This window comes from Diabrotica undecimpunctata, chromosome 4, assembly GCF_040954645.1.
Source record: "Diabrotica undecimpunctata isolate CICGRU chromosome 4, icDiaUnde3, whole genome shotgun sequence".
NCBI lineage: Eukaryota > Metazoa > Arthropoda > Insecta > Coleoptera > Chrysomelidae > Diabrotica > Diabrotica undecimpunctata.
Genome location: NC_092806.1, coordinates 116,302,527 through 116,319,837, shown reverse-complemented (window position 1 = coordinate 116,319,837; position 17,311 = coordinate 116,302,527). Strand labels below are relative to the sequence as shown.

At 32.1% G+C, this 17,311-nt stretch overlaps 1 protein-coding gene across 1 annotated transcript; it reads right to left on the bottom strand.

Moving 5' to 3' along the window:
• Positions 1 to 5,632: 5,632 nt before the first annotated feature.
• Positions 5,633 to 17,202, bottom strand: LOC140439889 (uncharacterized). Its single transcript, XM_072530057.1, has 3 exons — positions 16,704 to 17,202; positions 6,185 to 6,422; positions 5,633 to 5,955 (listed from the first exon to the last, which is right to left on the bottom strand). Exons 1-3 carry the CDS (start codon positions 17,195 to 17,197, stop codon positions 5,710 to 5,712), a joined length of 978 nt encoding a protein of 325 aa, XP_072386158.1. The 5' UTR covers positions 17,198 to 17,202; the 3' UTR covers positions 5,633 to 5,709.
• Positions 17,203 to 17,311: the final 109 nt, after the last annotated feature.

The window sequence follows — 17,311 nt, the reverse complement described above, 5'->3', positions numbered from 1 at the left end:
CGTAGATTAGTGATATTTGTATTATTAATATTTTTGTATTACATGTAGAATTTACAACAATAAATCTAAATAAATATAACAGTTGAATTTTTTACACCTACTTCCAGTTGTCTTTGCTTGTTTAATTAAAGGTCACAATATACTAATATGTATATACCTATCATAAGTTTGAAGCTATTTTTATTCTGAACTGTTGGATTTCGATGATTTTTATTTCACATTATAAGTCTCTTACTAAGGAATTCCCCTCCTCCTAAGTGCCTTCTGTGTTGAGGTTGGCGATCAATATGGCAAATTTCTCTCTGTTCTGGGCTTGATGAATTAATTCATTTCCTCTTGTGTGGGTCCAATCTCTGATGTTTCGTAGCCAAGATTTTTTCTTTCGTCCTATGCCCCTTTTACCTTCAATCTTGCCTTCTAATATTACCTGGAGCTGCTCAAATTCCCTATGGCACATTATGTGTCCTAGATATGACGTCTTTCTAATTTTGATAGTATTGACTAGATTAGGGCGTGTGTTCATTGCTCTCAGTACTTCTTCATTCATAGTTCTGCTGGTCCAGCTTATTCTTAGCATTCGGCGGTACATCCACATTTCAAATAAATTTAATTTGTTGACGTCATACTGTTTTAATGTCCAGGTCTCACAGCCATATAGTAATAGAGACAACACATAACACTTTAGTGTTCTCAATCTTATTGCTTGGGGTTACAGAGCATTTACGCATATTCATGAAACCAGATCTTGCTATTTCAATGCGTCTTCTAACTAAGGAATTACTCTACCAATATTTTCTGAGAAATGTCATAGTTTTGCCCATACACAGGGTGTAAAGGTAAAGTTGTGTTTTTTCATCTTATTTTGCAATACTCTGGAATTTATTAGAAACAACATATCTTATTAATATTGCGAGATAGCTTTATCTTTTCTCAACATTTTTGTAAAAAAATCTCAATATCTCTATTATCAAAAATTATACAAAAGTTTTTATAAACACTTAAAGAAATTGAAACCAAAGAAAAGCCTGCTTAACATACATTATCTGTTATTGACATTTAAAACAACTAAAGCCTAAGAAAACATAACCTGAATAAGTACCCTAATAGTACTAAGGTATCTGGTGAAATATTTTCATTTAACATGTTAAGTGAAGTCCCTTTGGACTTTGAAGATCTAGCAAAAGCAACCAAGCAGGATAATTTATTGTCCAAAGTCGTTGACTTAACCCTATCGGGATGGCCAAACCATGTACAGGGAGATAATTTAAAACCATATTTTAAACTTAGAAATAACTTTTCGGTTGAACGGGATTGTTGGGTTTAGGCACTAAAGTAGTAGGTAGGTAATTCCATTCTCACTCAGGGTTAGAGTACTTAATTTGTTCGATGAACAACATACAGGCATAGTAAGACTAAAAATGTTTACTATTGCTGGTGGCCTGGAATGAATGAAAGTATGGAGAAATTAAAAAAAGTATATAGAGTCTACTCAGAATTTTCCTATTAGGTCAAATGGCCATACCATGTTCATTAGCACCCCATAATTTCTATATTTTAAATGTTAAATACTCTTACACATATATAGGACTTGGGAAATGTAGTTAAAGTCTTAAGATATTGTACCTACCTTATGAATGTTAATAACGTTATAAAATTTGTGCATGCCGACAGCTAAAGAAAACCCTAGAAGTGAAGTGAGTGATAGATCAGTGATTCAGAAATCGCCTTTAAATGTTGATCAGAAGGCATATATGGCACACACCCGCCTGCCTAATATTGGTGTAAGTGATGGCATGGACCTTCAGGTGGAGGAAAATAGTACTGCAATTCCAAATTCCAATAATAATGCAACCGTTATAGTAATTCACCTAGTTATAGTAATTCACTTACCAGTGGTTACCAGATATGGGAGAGCTGTGAAACCACATAACAAGCTTTCTTTATAGAAGGGGAGATATGTTATGAATAACGGATCTCACCTTGCGAAACATGACATAGGACGGATGTCAAGATAGTCGGGTGTGCCTAGTTTTTAAGTTAAGTAACAATGTGCCTTCTTTGATATTAATAAAAGTTCATTTTATCAATAAAGCTGTATGATTCAATACACCTCACTAGCCACAACAGAAAGGGCAATGGAAAGAGCAATGTTACGTATACGACTGTCAGATAAAAAGAGGAACGACTGGATAAGATCAAAAACAAAAGTTGAGGTCATCACAACAAAAATTTCGAAATACACATGGAGCTTAGTAAGTCATACTTCTAGACAAAAAGACCAACGTTGGAACGCTATAATACAACTTTGGAGACGTTACAAAGGTAGACAACCAAGAGGAAGACCACAGAAAAGAATAACCAAAAATGGACGATAAAAGGCTAAGAAGAAGGAGACTGTTACTCAATATAACGTATATCACATGGAACATTTAAAATCGTGCTATTATAGTGATCATGTTCCTATTCTTATAACATTCATGAAACTCAATCTTCTAATTTTACAATTTATCAACCAAAGACAACCAGTGCTAGTGTCCACTATTATAATAAAAGATCTCATATTATATAGGTGAGACCACAGACATTTTGGAAGTCTTAAATTTCCTTTTCTCTCGTTTCTAAAATGAGTAAAATGAAGTGCATCCTCATTACAGATTCACTAAATGCCTTACTGAATTAAAGCAAATAGGCGTAAAGAACCCAATTCTATAAACAATAAAACGAACTAGATAGCAAATCATTAGTAAAGTAAACAGTCTTCATTTGGGTGTCATCGCACACTGGAATCTGGAAAAATGAGAAAGTAGATCAACTGGTACATATAAGTTGAATAAATCCAATTCATATAACAATAACTAGAAAGTATCCTTATACTGACCTCACAAATTTGATTAATATTCACTGCACAAACATATAGCAAAATGACTGAGAAGAATCAGAAACAAAATTAAGCGCAATATGCCCACAGCTAATACGTTATTAAATTACCCTAGTAATATAAGAGACCAAGTAATTATTAACCGGTTAAGAAGTGACTTCTTGAGTATGCATTTAAAAGACTAACATGGCAACAGAAAGGAATATCCATCGATGGAGAAAGATTAAACCATCTACGTTTTGCGGACGATATCGTGCTTCTGTCAGATAATCTGGGAGATATCAAAGACATGCTCCAAAAACTGAATGACATACTACAAGAAACTGGGCTGGAGATAAATTTCGAGGAAACCAAAATGATGACCAATATGGTTCCCAGCGAAGAGATACAGATCAATAACAACAAGGTAGAATTAATCGATAAATACACATACTTGGGTCATGAAATTAGAATAACCAGAGACAACCAAACCTGCGAGCTAAATAGACGAATCACGTTGGGATGGGCGGCATATGGAAGGATGAGAGACATTTTTAAATCAAATACCCCAATTCACCTGAAAAGGAAGGCATTTAACCAATGCATCTTACCAGTCTTGACCTACGGAGCAAAGACCCTAACATTAACGAAAGCTACTGCCGAAAAACTGAGGGTAACACAAAGGCGAATAGAGATATCAATGCTGGGCCTGACCTTGAAAGATCGCGTGAGAAATGAGGAGATACGCCGACGAACTGGCGTAGACGATATTATACTGCGAATCAATAAACAAAAGTGGAGGTGGGCTGGACATGTTGCTAGAATGGAAGACGGAAGATGGACGAAGAGATTATTGGAGTGGAGACCAAGAGCCGACAAGCGAAGTCGAGGCAGACCACCCACCCGATGGACCGACGACCTAAGGAGAATAGAAACAAACTGGATTACAGCAGCTAGAGATAGAGAGAACTGGAGACGTTTGGAGGAGGCCTACATCCAACAATGGATGTGAAAATGGGGCTGGATAATGATGAGGATAAGAAGTGACAATATTTCTTTAGAAATTTTTATTTAAAAGATCCACTACCAACATGCACCAACTACTTCATTCCACTGACGGTGAAATACATCATGCTTGACTATCTATTCTTCAGAGAAGAAAGGATAACACACGGAATCACTGTAATCAATGTAAGTAATCAGCACCATTTAAACGAGCAGGCAATTTCACAAGTCCAAGTAGATAATAATCGACTACTCCTATCCAGACGTTTATGCTAATCCTATGCTGATGCTTAAATTCTTGAACACCGTGGGGATTGACACCAACGTACGAATAATAATGTACATTATGTACATTGAAAATTCCATTTTTTGTGAATGTAGTTTCGTCACAAAACAAAATGTATCTGAATAAATTTTCATTTTGATTGTTCTGATTTTGTAACCATCTAGCAAATTCTTCACGAGCAGCAAAGTCTCCTTGTACAGTACTTGTACCTTTCTGTTCATGCTGCTGTTACATTATTATGTCGCCCCAAGTTCCTGTTTCAATCGTTCTTGCCTAAGTATGGAAATGGTTTCCTTTTGTTCGAGTTGAGAGTTTTGTCCTTTGCAGCTCCAATCCCAGAGAAAGTAGCAAGTTTTTTTTTGAAGTTAAGTGAAAACAAGTGAAATTAAGGTAAAAATTAACATTTTAAATTTAATAAAGTAAAGACAGACAATTTTTTTTGATAATTATTAATAATTGCTTTCATTAAAATTTAAAGGAATTGTAATAATTAATAAATTGTAAATTTTATGGTTTAACTTAGCTGTCATTTTAATTGCTTTTTTTTTTAATTTAATGTTAACATATGACAGCTAGCTTTATTTGTTTTAAAAAAAGGTTAATCTCTGTGCGCTAACATTTGTAAGTTTTTGTAGTATCTCCAACCCCTTTGTAAACGGAGTTTGTAGACGGACACATGTAAGTTTCTTTATTCTGTATTTGGCAACTATTTATATAGTATGTGTATTTTTTTGTGCCATTTATATATTTGATAACTGTTTGTTAGAGACACAAATAAACGTTTTTATTGCTCCAACCATTTTTTTATTTTAGTTTAGAAAAATCTCCTAACCTTTTTTTTGTGTGTTTACTTTTTAGGAAGGAAGAGCCCTTTTCTTCTTTCCTCCAGCAAGTTTAGGATCCTTCAAAGCGGCGCCCTTGTTCTAAATTGCTAGAAGCCTTTCCTTGTTGTTTTATTTGCCCAGTTGCCCAGGAGATTTGAGTAAGTACCCCTTTATTTCATTCATTGTGTAGATGCCCCAATCCGACCCATTTATTTCAACTTATCCACGACCCCAGCTCTCCAACAACCAACTGAGTGTCGTACGCACTAGTAGCGTTTATTTTGCTTGCCTTATCTTCGCCCCCATAGATTCTGTCCCCAATTTTCTACCCTATGATCTTACCCTGAGGTAGGCAAAGATACAAGATAAAATGTCACTGAACAGCACTGGTTCCGACTAAAACATGGATGATTCCGTCTGCGCGAACGAGATGCGCGTACTTATTTTTTCAAGCAGAGTAGGCATTCTGTTTATTATTCTGTGGTACAGGTCTGTTCTGAAAACCATCCACCTACTCTGACTCAGACTTATGTTGCTAATACCACTTTAAACAGTAATAAAAAAAATTGACACATTAACGAAACAGAGTCGTTATGTTTAATTTTTAAGGGGTAGCATTACTAAGCTTACTTGGAGAAGAGTATAAAAAAACAAACCGGATCCTTAAGAATCTTTATGTCATCTAATCCAAAAGACTAACTTATTTTTGTTAAAAAAATATTAAAATGCATGTGTATCTAATCGAAAAACTCCACAACTTCCTGAAGCTCTCTTTCTCTAGCCTGTCCATGTGCCCATCTGTCCTCTGCTAATTTATCCGTTAATGACCATTTGAAATGGTAAATTTTCTTATTACATTTGATGCACTTCTTGTTTCCAAAGGGTGGTTGTTTCATGTAATTGAAAAAACAATCCTGGTGAAACAAATGACCACAATATATCCTCTCAATGTGTTTTGGCGAGTTTTCATCTTTTTCTAATTGCTAAAAAAGAGATTATATAGACTCATTATAAAAAGTAAATGTTTTTTATAATTTCAAAATAATCGTAATTTGAAATCTGCTAGTGCGCACAGTACGTCCACGTCTATTCGTATTCTGGTTATATTGTAATGTCCTCGAAACCTTATCTGCCATGACATCAATCAGAATTAAATACTACATGAAATACATTGACATATTATATTGTACAACAAATACTATGTATACAAACCTCTGGATTAGCAGGAAAACAAATCTTATTACAAAACTGACAAGTCTCCCCTGGTAACCTCTTGACACAATCTATCAAAAATTCAATAGACTTTTGCAGAGATGGGCCTGGTTGGAAGGGAAGCTGATTGGGTCTTTTATGTAATGGTGGCTCCACACACTTCCTAGCAATTTCCTTTGCCTGCGCTAACATATGACATTGGAGAGCTGGTGAGAAGTTAGTGTCAGCCTCTTGAATTCTGAAGAACAAAGATAGTTATTAGTATTATATAGAATATAAATCTTGTATGATCAAGATGAAAATAAAAACATACTACAAGTTCAGTTGAAAAAATTTAAATTTTATCTAAACATGGCAATATTCATACTGCAATTAATATTTTTAAAGACAAAGAATGTACAAAGCAATCGAAAAAATCGTAATTTAAAAGACAATAAAAAAAATTCTACGGGTCGGTAGTAGAGTAGTCATCACGCTGAATGACGTTACATTTATGGCTTGACAATGGTAATGTAGTTTGGTTAGGCCTATATTCTTAACCAATAGTTTTGGGCGAGTTTCATTTATTCTTCATAAACTCACCACTTTGAAAACTCAGAAAATGTTGTAAAACGTGTTGATTTATTTGTTGCAGAGAAGTGAGTGTGTAGACTATAATTGAGAAAATTTTCAACGATTTTTGTAGGACCTATTATAGAAAGTTTGGATATAATTTCTTTGATAAAAAAATTATTTGTTTTCTTTTCTGGCGTATCACTTTTGCACTATCACTTTTGACGTATCATTATTATTTTTGAATTTGTCCTATTCTGACATTCTAAAATTGACGATTTATATACTCTAAAATTTATTATTTGCTCAGCTTTAGTAAGTAACTCTCTTTGGATTTGACTAAAATGCTCTCTTGGTAGCAGATGTTTGATAAAATGGACACAATACCTATAATTTAATACTTGAGCTGCTTAAAACAAAGCAAAAAACGTTAAGATACTCAACTAGTACTAAGCTTTCTGTATAATTTTTTTTGACGACTGGTTATTATGTCTTGCATTGTTAACATTATGTTCTTATGTGGAATTAATTGAGATGTTCTGAGCGATTTCTCTCTGAACGATTTCACGAACAAGACGGTCATGACCGTCGAATAGCCTTTATCAATAGTTTTTTGTGAGAGAAGATAGTCACGGTCGGACCTATTAAACTCGTTTTTAGAGACAAGACAGGTTTTAATGACAATGGACACACTATTTATAATAGATCAAATTGGATAAGATGATCATAACTGTCATTATAGGCCAGGGAAATAAGCAAAAAAAAGTACCCTGTTTGTGACACTGAACTTGCTAGGCAAACTACAGTTGTTTTAACCCTCGGTTAGTGTTCTGGGGTATACCATACCCCAGGTACTCCTTTTATTTCTAAAAAATCGAAAGTAGATGAAATAGTAGTAGCTGTAGTTTATACATGTTTTCTCACGATGACCTTGTTACCAGATGTACATACAATTTCAGTTTGAATTAGGAGTTGCTCAAAGACGGTTGGGGTGTGTGATACTCCGGTACACTACTTGTAACTTTTAGAGGCCTTTCAGACGAGGATACTGTATCCGAGATACGCGTATCCGAGACGCAGATATTACATAGACTCAAATGGAGCTTTTCACACGGGACGAGCGACGGATACAGTATACGAGATATCGAATTCAGTATCTCGGACCTTCCTGTCGCCGACGACTGAATGCGTATGCCAGATACAGAAGAAACATTACGTTAAATGAACGATTTCAGACACGAATACTTTTGCACCTCATTCCAGCGACGCGCGATTTTCTGTCGAATAATTGTGAATGAGCAATGAAAGAAAGAAGGTGTTTTCTGAATATAGTTAAATAATGGAGCGTGCTGTATTTGATAATGACAAATTTATTTGTTTGGTACAATCAAATCCCTGTCTATGGGATACAGCATCGCCAGATTACTGCAATAGAAATAAAAAGCAGCAGTGCTGGTCGAAATTTCTAAGCAAATGTGCGACAATTTTAAGGCCATGACTGCAGTACAGCAAAATGAATACGGTAAGAAATAAACATGTTTTTATTATAAATACATAGGTATTTTGTTTCATACATATACAGTTTAGTTTTAAAAGTTTGCTAATTGGAATTTTGATTATTTAACGAATATAAAACTAAATTATTGTGAAAGGAATATGGTAATTTTTTATTTAGGGCGAGGTAAACAATTTACAAATTGGAGATAAGTACACAGATTTATTTTAAATTTAAGTCATAGACTATAACTTGAACTTAAAGTCATAGAAAACCGTTCTTTTGATGAAATACTTTTACGCATAGTTGTGTATTTTTTACTCAATTGAATTTCCAAAATGTTATTTAGTTATTAAAACGACTCAGCAGACATTCGAAAATAATTAAAAAACTTCGATGGATCTGGCAATAAATCTTGATACAGCAAATTATACGTTCCCTTGGTTTCTCTTAATTCTACAATAGGATGAACCCACAAATTACGTCGTGTTTTCAGTTTCCTTTTCTTTTTATTCAATATGTACCACAGCATAATACACTCTTCAACATCCATAATTTAAAACTTTAACCGCACTGCACTGCTACTGTTTTCATACTGACGAGCATCCCTGTGAATACGATACAGCAGCCATCGCAAATTCTGTATCTCGCATACAGTATCTCGCATACAGTATCCTCGTCTGAAAGCCCTCTTAGTTGTTTTGTGTTCTAGAGGTAAATTTACATATTTTTAATATTTTTTCGAGATGTACTATGATATTTATTTTTCTTTCAGCGATACCGAATTATAAAGTAATTATGTCTTACGAACAAGAGCAGGAAAGGTTAAAACGTTTATGGGCGGAGTTTAGCAGTATTTCTGACAATTATAAATCGTTCATTGATAGTGAATCTGAGGAAGAACAAGTCGCATTATAAAGTCAAGAGACAATCATATTGGACGAAAGGGCTGAAGGATAGACAGCACACAAAAGGGAGGATTCTGAAGAAGTGGAGGCTGAAGAAGAAAGTGATTCGGCCAGTTTCTGGTACTAAACGTAATATTACTTTCGATAACTGGTTTACCAGTTATCCGCTCATGATCAATCTACTTCAGATTCATCATCTTACATCGGTTGGGACAGTTAGGAAGAACAAAAGGCAAATTCCAACAGCACTTCTGAACACACGAGGAAGAAAAATTCACAGTTCAAAATTTGCCTTCAAAGAAGATATAACAGCTGTCTCATATGTGCAAAAAAAGTCAAAAAATGTAATCCTCTTTTCTACATTGCATCATGATGATACTAAAATTGAAAAAACTGGTGAAAAGAAATTACCTGAAATGATCGACTTTTACAATTCAACCAAAGGCGGTGTAGACACATTGGATACTAATTACAGCGTACCAAGAAATAGTCGCCGTTGGATTTTGACACCATTTTTTTCGTTTTTGAATACAGCAGGAGTGAATGCTCAAGTTATATATAAAACAAATACAAAAAACGATAGAATAAAAAGACGAGTTTTTTTAAAAGAACTGGGTGTGCAGCTGATTTCCGAGTTTCGAAAATAACAAAGACAAAACCCTTCCTTGCGTCGACCACTACGCGATAATCAGCAACCAGAGGTACATCAGTTGGGACCTAACCGACGTAAGACAAGCAGTAGATGTTTGTCCAAGAAATAAAGATAAGAAGACTTTTTACATATGCATGCGATTTGATACTCCAATTTGTTTGGAACACGCAATAATGACGTGTTCAAATTGCGACAATTTTGAGGAGTCGTAACTTTTTTATTTTTTAATGTATTTTGGCGAACATTTTCTTCTTTAGTTTGTAGAATCTTAGGCTATAAGTTTATTTAGAGTTGTGTGATCAATAAAATTTTTCATAATATCTAAGTGTATTATTGTTCACTCGTGTTTTTTGACTAGCATAATTGCAATATGTTGGATAAATGATGTTTACCATTTAAATATAAGACTTTTTCAGTACCGTATTTAATTTATTTGAATCATAAATAAGTAAAAAACCAAGATTAACCATTTTAAATGATTAAATTTTAAAATTTTAACTTCCTGCGTTAATTTAGTTTGGGGTATGACATACCCCGGAACACCTCTCGTGCTTTTTCTAGGCACACTAACGCAGGGTTAAGTAGTCTGGACCTCTGTAACAAAAATCTATATGTTTCCTGCGGTCGATTTTTTGGACTTCATTAGTTATTAACACAGTCAGGTCAAAAACGGTAAAATTTTCACTTTTTTAGTCGATCAGCAAAAAGTGAAGCATTTGAAACAAATTTAAGAGTAATAAACTTATAAGTCATATAAAAACCTTCAAAATGGAGTTTTTTAAATGTTTTATTCTTATTTGTTGCTTAGAAAGTTGCATATTAAGTCAAAAATTTCGGTTTTTTATAAATATTAATAACTTTTTTAAAAAGTAACTTGGAACCTTCATATTACACAGAATGACGGGTTTTGTAGTGCTTAAAATATAGTCAAAATTCCAAACCGATCGATAAATTTTTTTAAAAGTTATTTTATTTGTTTATCCCAAATTAAATTTTTTTGCAATAATATAAGTCAGACAATGATGATATTACAGTAATTCTACGGATAGCTGATGAAAGAAGAAGGATAATTCTATCAACTTTATTAAAAAAAAAATAAAGAACAATAATTTTAAATATTGCAAAACCATTTTAAAAAAACATACCAATTTTTTTCTTATAAGCAATTACAATAACTTTTTAATTTTTGCCTGCGAGAAAATGATTTTTTCATATTTAGAAGAAATCTTGCATTTTTCTACAAATTTAGAAAAAGAAAAAAAAAGAGATCTAATTAGCGTCATTTTAAACAAAATATGTACATTAAAGTTTTAATGTGCAAAATTCTAAAAAGATTGCCTTTTAATGGAATCGTTCACAAAGCTTCAAAATGTGGTCCTAAAAATCGGCCGTCTTTAAACCTCGTTGTTGGGGGGGAGGGGAAGGAGCTGTTAATTGTATCTCTGGTTCTTGTTTATAGATTTCAACCTCTCTTTTTTAATTTGTATGTATTTTTTGCGTACTTTACGAATATGTATTATTTAAATAAGTTAATTGTTAAATAAATCATTTAAGTAATTTGTTTAAACAATTTTTTTCAATTTTTTAATTTGTTTCAGTATTATTTAAGAAAATTGTTATTGTAAAACAAATATTTAGGATTAATATATAATACTTCTTCAATAAACGTCGTAAATAATTTATTTATAATAGATTTTATTAAAAAAAAAACAAATTATCCTATTCAATTGTTTCTAAAAAATAGTATTGGTTTATATATTGCTTTGGAAATAAATAATCTCAAATAAACTAAGTTTTATTTCTTGGTAAACATGCCAGGTGGGTGGCTTTTGTCGAAAAAGGTTGATTTCATACCCACATGCTGAAACTTGTTTTAATCGATATGTTATGATGTCAATATGCTATTTGAAAATGAAAATACATGAAAATTTTCATGGCAACCTATTTATTATCTTTTTCACTTGGAAACCACTTTTTTTTAATAATTGGGGTTATTTTAAGACAAAAGTCATTCTTGTAATTTTTATATAAAACGCTTAGTAAATTGCAAATAAACAACTAAAATAGCCGAAAAAGGCCAATTTTAATATTATTCGAGGCCATTTTTTAATAGGTTGGACATCAAATTAAAAAAAAAACAAAATTATGAGATGAAAGCTTAAGTCAAGTAGTCTAATGCGCAATTTAATTGTGATTTTATATTGCAAAAGTCAGTTTAAAATATTTATAAACAAATTGATATACTGTCGCGTTTCGGAATATATTGATTTAAAGAACGTCTTAACTTGAACATTCGAAACACATTGTTTATTTCTTAAACGCAAGCTCAATCTTATTTTAATCGAAAGAATATAATGCTGCAATATTACAGTAAAAAGTTTACCCAAAGTTTACCACAGGCACCTGCCTATTATAAACGAAAGAATAACTTGGTTTCAAATAAAAATTAAATTTTTTATTTGTTGAAAAATTGTTATAAATAAACAGCTTCCAGTAGTAAATCCATCGAGTTAGAATCTATGGAGAGGGCATCACGTGACTAAAACCGACCTCACTTCGGCCATATTGTTTTGCCACTTTTGACAGATCGTATATGTTTATTTACGTTTGTTGTTTTTCGAATATTTTTAGTTTTATAATACTTTTATAGAAACTGTAATAATATATTGTGATTGTGCATAATAATGGTTTCTTGTTCTCAACGTAGTTGCAGATGCAATGTTAATAAAAAATCTTTAGGAATAACGTTCTACAGGTTAGTATACAAATATGTAAACAAAGTAATAGCCCGTACTTCACAGAATAAATTAATAGTATTTGACTGTATTAATTTATCTTTATGTATAATATATTGTGTTTTTAGTGTTTACCGAGGGATAAATAAATCATAGTTTATTAAAAATGTATTGCACTTTTTTAGATTATGATTAAATCTTCTGAATAACTAGTCATATTTTTATAGTAGTTTTAATATTATTGAGTCCGGCCATGATCCCACCGCCATATTGATATCACAGTTAGCCACGCCTACCTACGCCGTTTTTAGTACATACGTTAATATGCTCATAGCTTCTCCATAGATTCTAACTCGATGAGTAAATCGTATATCTATCTGTACTTCTAGCTCTGTTCCATAGTGTCTTACCATCAATTTTTCTAAGTTTTTTTATCTCTGCTGTTTCTAACATCCTTTTTGTCCTTTCTGTGTGAGGTCGTGTTTCTGCCGCGTATGTCATTATTGGTCTGATGACTGTTTTGTAAATTCTGCCTTTCATTTCTTGTCCGATATTTTTATTTCTCCATATTGCTTCATTCAGGCAGCCTGTAGCTCTGTTTGCTCTATTCCCTTGATCATCCACTTCAGTTTCGAGCTTTCCATAGCTAGATAATTTGATGCCTAGATATTTAAACTCCCTCACTTGTTTTATTATCTGACCTTCCAGCTCCAATACTCTTAGTAAATTTGTTGTTGTAACCATGCATTTCGTCTTTTTTGGAGAAACTAACATTTCATAATTTTCTGGAAAAGGAAAAATTGAAAAGGCTCTTTGACCTAATTATTTTTTCTGATTCATAAATTTGTTTTAAACTAACATAATAATTGCCACCTCATAACTACAAAGCATTTGGGTATCAACAGATAAATAATTATAATCTCCAAAAGATTTACATTTATCTAGGCAAATTAAAATTTTTCTAAAAATTAGATACATTCATCATTTATGTCATCAAATGGTTTTAAAAAATCAATTCTTTCTAATTTATATAACAGCTAATTGTTTATATTAACAATCGACCACCAGTGTGAGTTAATTCATTTCAAAATTTATAGTTTAGAGATAATTGAAGATAAATGGTGAGAGACTGAAATTTGATTGTACATCATAATAGCAAGTCACTACTCTAATTGTTTGAAGTGTTGTCAATTGTCATTGTCATTGTCAATCATTCAGTTATTCACTTATAGCATTGCAATACAAACTATTTTTTTACTTAGATATCTCAAAATCACAAATTTGAGTAACCTAGTTATAATACTGAGCTTACGCCATGATATTAATAGAATTATGTGCCTGAGAATGCACTAGGAAGTTACGCAGGAAACATTATACTAGATTACATTTATTTAATATACATATATGTAGCATACTCCTATATTTACCTTTATTAACAAACCAGTGAATGTAAGTCATATATATTATGTCACATGTGAAGTAAACTTACTATAAAATCACCTATTGTGATCAGCAGAATATATATACAATAGAATAGAATAGTTCAGATATAAACAAAAACAGATATTTTCAAAGGCCGTCTTTCACTGTTGCCAAATTTCCATGTGATGGCCTTATGATTAGGACAACCATGGCTCCCAATACCAAGATAAAATAATTTGTAACACCATTTCTTTGGCTTCTTGGGATTATACTGTTTTAGTTTGCTACAACCTTTATAGGGAATAATCTGCTCAACAGTAGAAAAATTTTGTTCTATTGGTATGCCTTATGGTTTCAACTACTTATCTTGTTTTTGAACAATCGATCTGGATGATCCAATGGTAGTTGATGATTATCTGCAAAATGTAATTGTTTTTTCATTTGCTCAATTCTCTGCAACTACATTACATTAAACACTTGCAAAATTCCATATGCATTACCCCAATATCTTTTAGTACTTGGTACCAACATCAGGGACATATGGAAATATGTACCTAAAAACTGTTCCAGATTGTTGGAATTCATAGAAAAGTTTGCAGATATATCCATCTGTATAGTGTACAACTTTGGTTGCTCCACGATGTAATCTAAAATCAGAGTTTTATCAACTAATTTATGAAAATATAGGATGGGAGTTTCCATTAGTTTCAGGATCTAGATTGGAATTGCAAAGAGACATTTGAGCTGCCTTATTTTTTAAATTGGTCCATTTCAGATATATCTTCTTTTTTGCATAATTTAAAGAGCTGGCAACTTGATTTGTTACATCTGATAGAAGTAGCAGTAGGTTTTTGTCATCAAAAGAATCCACTTGCTAATCCAACTCATCACCTTCGATACTCTGATCATCACTACTAGAATCTACAAACAATAATTTACTAAAAAAATGTTGCAAAATATAGGAAAAACCATCCAACATATTTGGCAGATAAGTTTCATCTGATATGCTATCATCGCTGTTATAATCCTTATCACTTTCAATATCTGGTAAAGGTATATTTGTGTCCTTTTCATTTTGTTACAGAAATTCAGTCATTATTGTACAGTGTATATTTAGATACAAAGTTGTGAAGTATGTATTACTGCTTTCCACAAGTCGAATAGTGAAACACACAATACACCTTGATATTCAACAGACTCTAGAGGAATAAATACCAAATTTCGTTTCTATTTTTATCCATGTAACAGTCCACAATGAATTCATCGGAGTGGTTGGTTTTCCTAGCAATGTCATAAGACAACATGCTCGACATTGCCATTTTTTATCACCCTTATTTGAAATTTCTATATAAATTCAATAGAATACAATTGTTCGGACATGTATTTTGAATGAATTTGACTTGGATCGATATAAATCAATAAATACTAGAGATAATATTTGTATATGTATATTTAACTATTTATGGTACTGTTACGATAAATATCCTGGCCTAAAAATAACTGTAAAATATATGATGACTGATTCTAATATGTTTTAGATTATACGAGACCTTTCGACCATAAACCCCAAGTAATAAAAACTGGTTCCATTCGAATCTTCCGGAATTAGGCCTGTCCATTCGAGGCGAAACCAGGTCAATTGAGGTCAACATCCATTCAGTTCTAGAGCAGCTGTTTTCGTATAAATATGAGGGAACTTTTATTTTGAGGGCAGTTAATAAAGAAGATTCGCGCTCGCGATATTGTTGTTACGCTCGCCTACTAATAAATTATGTATATTTAGTGATAAATAAACTTATATAAATTATCGTGCCTTTTAATAAATTAAAGTAGGAACAATATAATAAATTAGTAAAGACATTATAAATTAAAGACATAACAATTAATAAATTCACAACAGTACTATAGAAGGTTAAGAGGTAAATTCTCCTAAATATCTATTTATCTTCTTTTTTTATTTTGAATGACATTTATTAATAGAGCATTTTGAAATTCAATATTTACCAAGTCATCAAAAGAAATAATAATAATATATTATTATATTTTAAAAGTATAATCTTTTTATGTGGACATTTCTGTTTCTGTAATATGGCATTTAAGATCTGTCCAATTTGTTATACTGAGCTTTTGATTTAACCATTAATAAACATAGCTATAGTCTGGTAATGATACAATTATTGTATTATTATCATTTTTCACCATCTAGTAAATGTGTTAAAAATAACACAATACAATGAAAAGTTATCAAGCATTTGGTAAAAACATATTATGAAAAGCCTGAAAAATTATTAAAGAAATGATTTAACATCCAATGAATAGATAACAAAAACAATGAAAATGGGAGTTTGTAAGATATTTCTCACTATCATACTACATTGCGATAGGAATACCACCTTGCTATGATTTGAGCAGAAGTCTGAGTTTTTGGCAATTTATATCTAGGTCCTGAAGAAATTGGATAATGTAACATGATCACTGTTATTCTCACAAAAAAAGAAACCCATTCCAGAGCCCTTCTAATGAATAACAAAAAGTCAAGTATGTGAGACTTTTGATAGAGAAAATGTATTTTTGAGAGAAGAATCCATTGGGTTTAACACATCAGGTAACATCAGGGAAAGACAGTTTTCAATTTTTAAGCATCAAAGCAAGTGTATCTTCAAAATAAAAAAAAGGTTTCATTAAAAAGGGATTGCACTAGGCACCTATTCAGAGATTGGTACAATGACTTAATTAATATATATTAAATACTTACCCAATGGCACTTATGGGATAATCATCTGGAATAAAAACTTTACAAACTAAAAAGTACTTTGAGTTGTTGATCTTTAATGTAATTGATGAACTTTTCTGCTTTAACTTGATTTCGTCTTCAGACTGAAGTAATTTTCTTATGTTAGTTATTTCATCATAACAACAAGAAAGTGCATTCTCATCGATAAAATTGCGCAAAAATTTTATAGTATTAAGTACTTGAGGTTTCCCCAAAGATTTTTTTATTTCTTGCTCACAGACATCAGTCAATTTTTGTAGTAACTTTTCAGATAAAGTTTTACTTTTTAATTCTATGAGTAGAGGTACTTTGGGATAATCAGTTGGAAATTGAATACAAACGACAATTTTCTTAAAATCGGTCCTTTTTATTTCTGCTCGAACCATTGTCCTGACACAAGACACAAGTTTAGTTCCTGGGACAACATGTTCACACAATTTTCTGACTTCTGTAAGCTCATCATCGATCAATCCCATTAAACGCCTTAAAAATCTATTCAATTTTAAGATTTTTAATACCAGAGATATCTTCTTTGATCTCTAATATTTCGCTGACTTTCTTTGGAATGGAATATTCGCAATTATAAATAC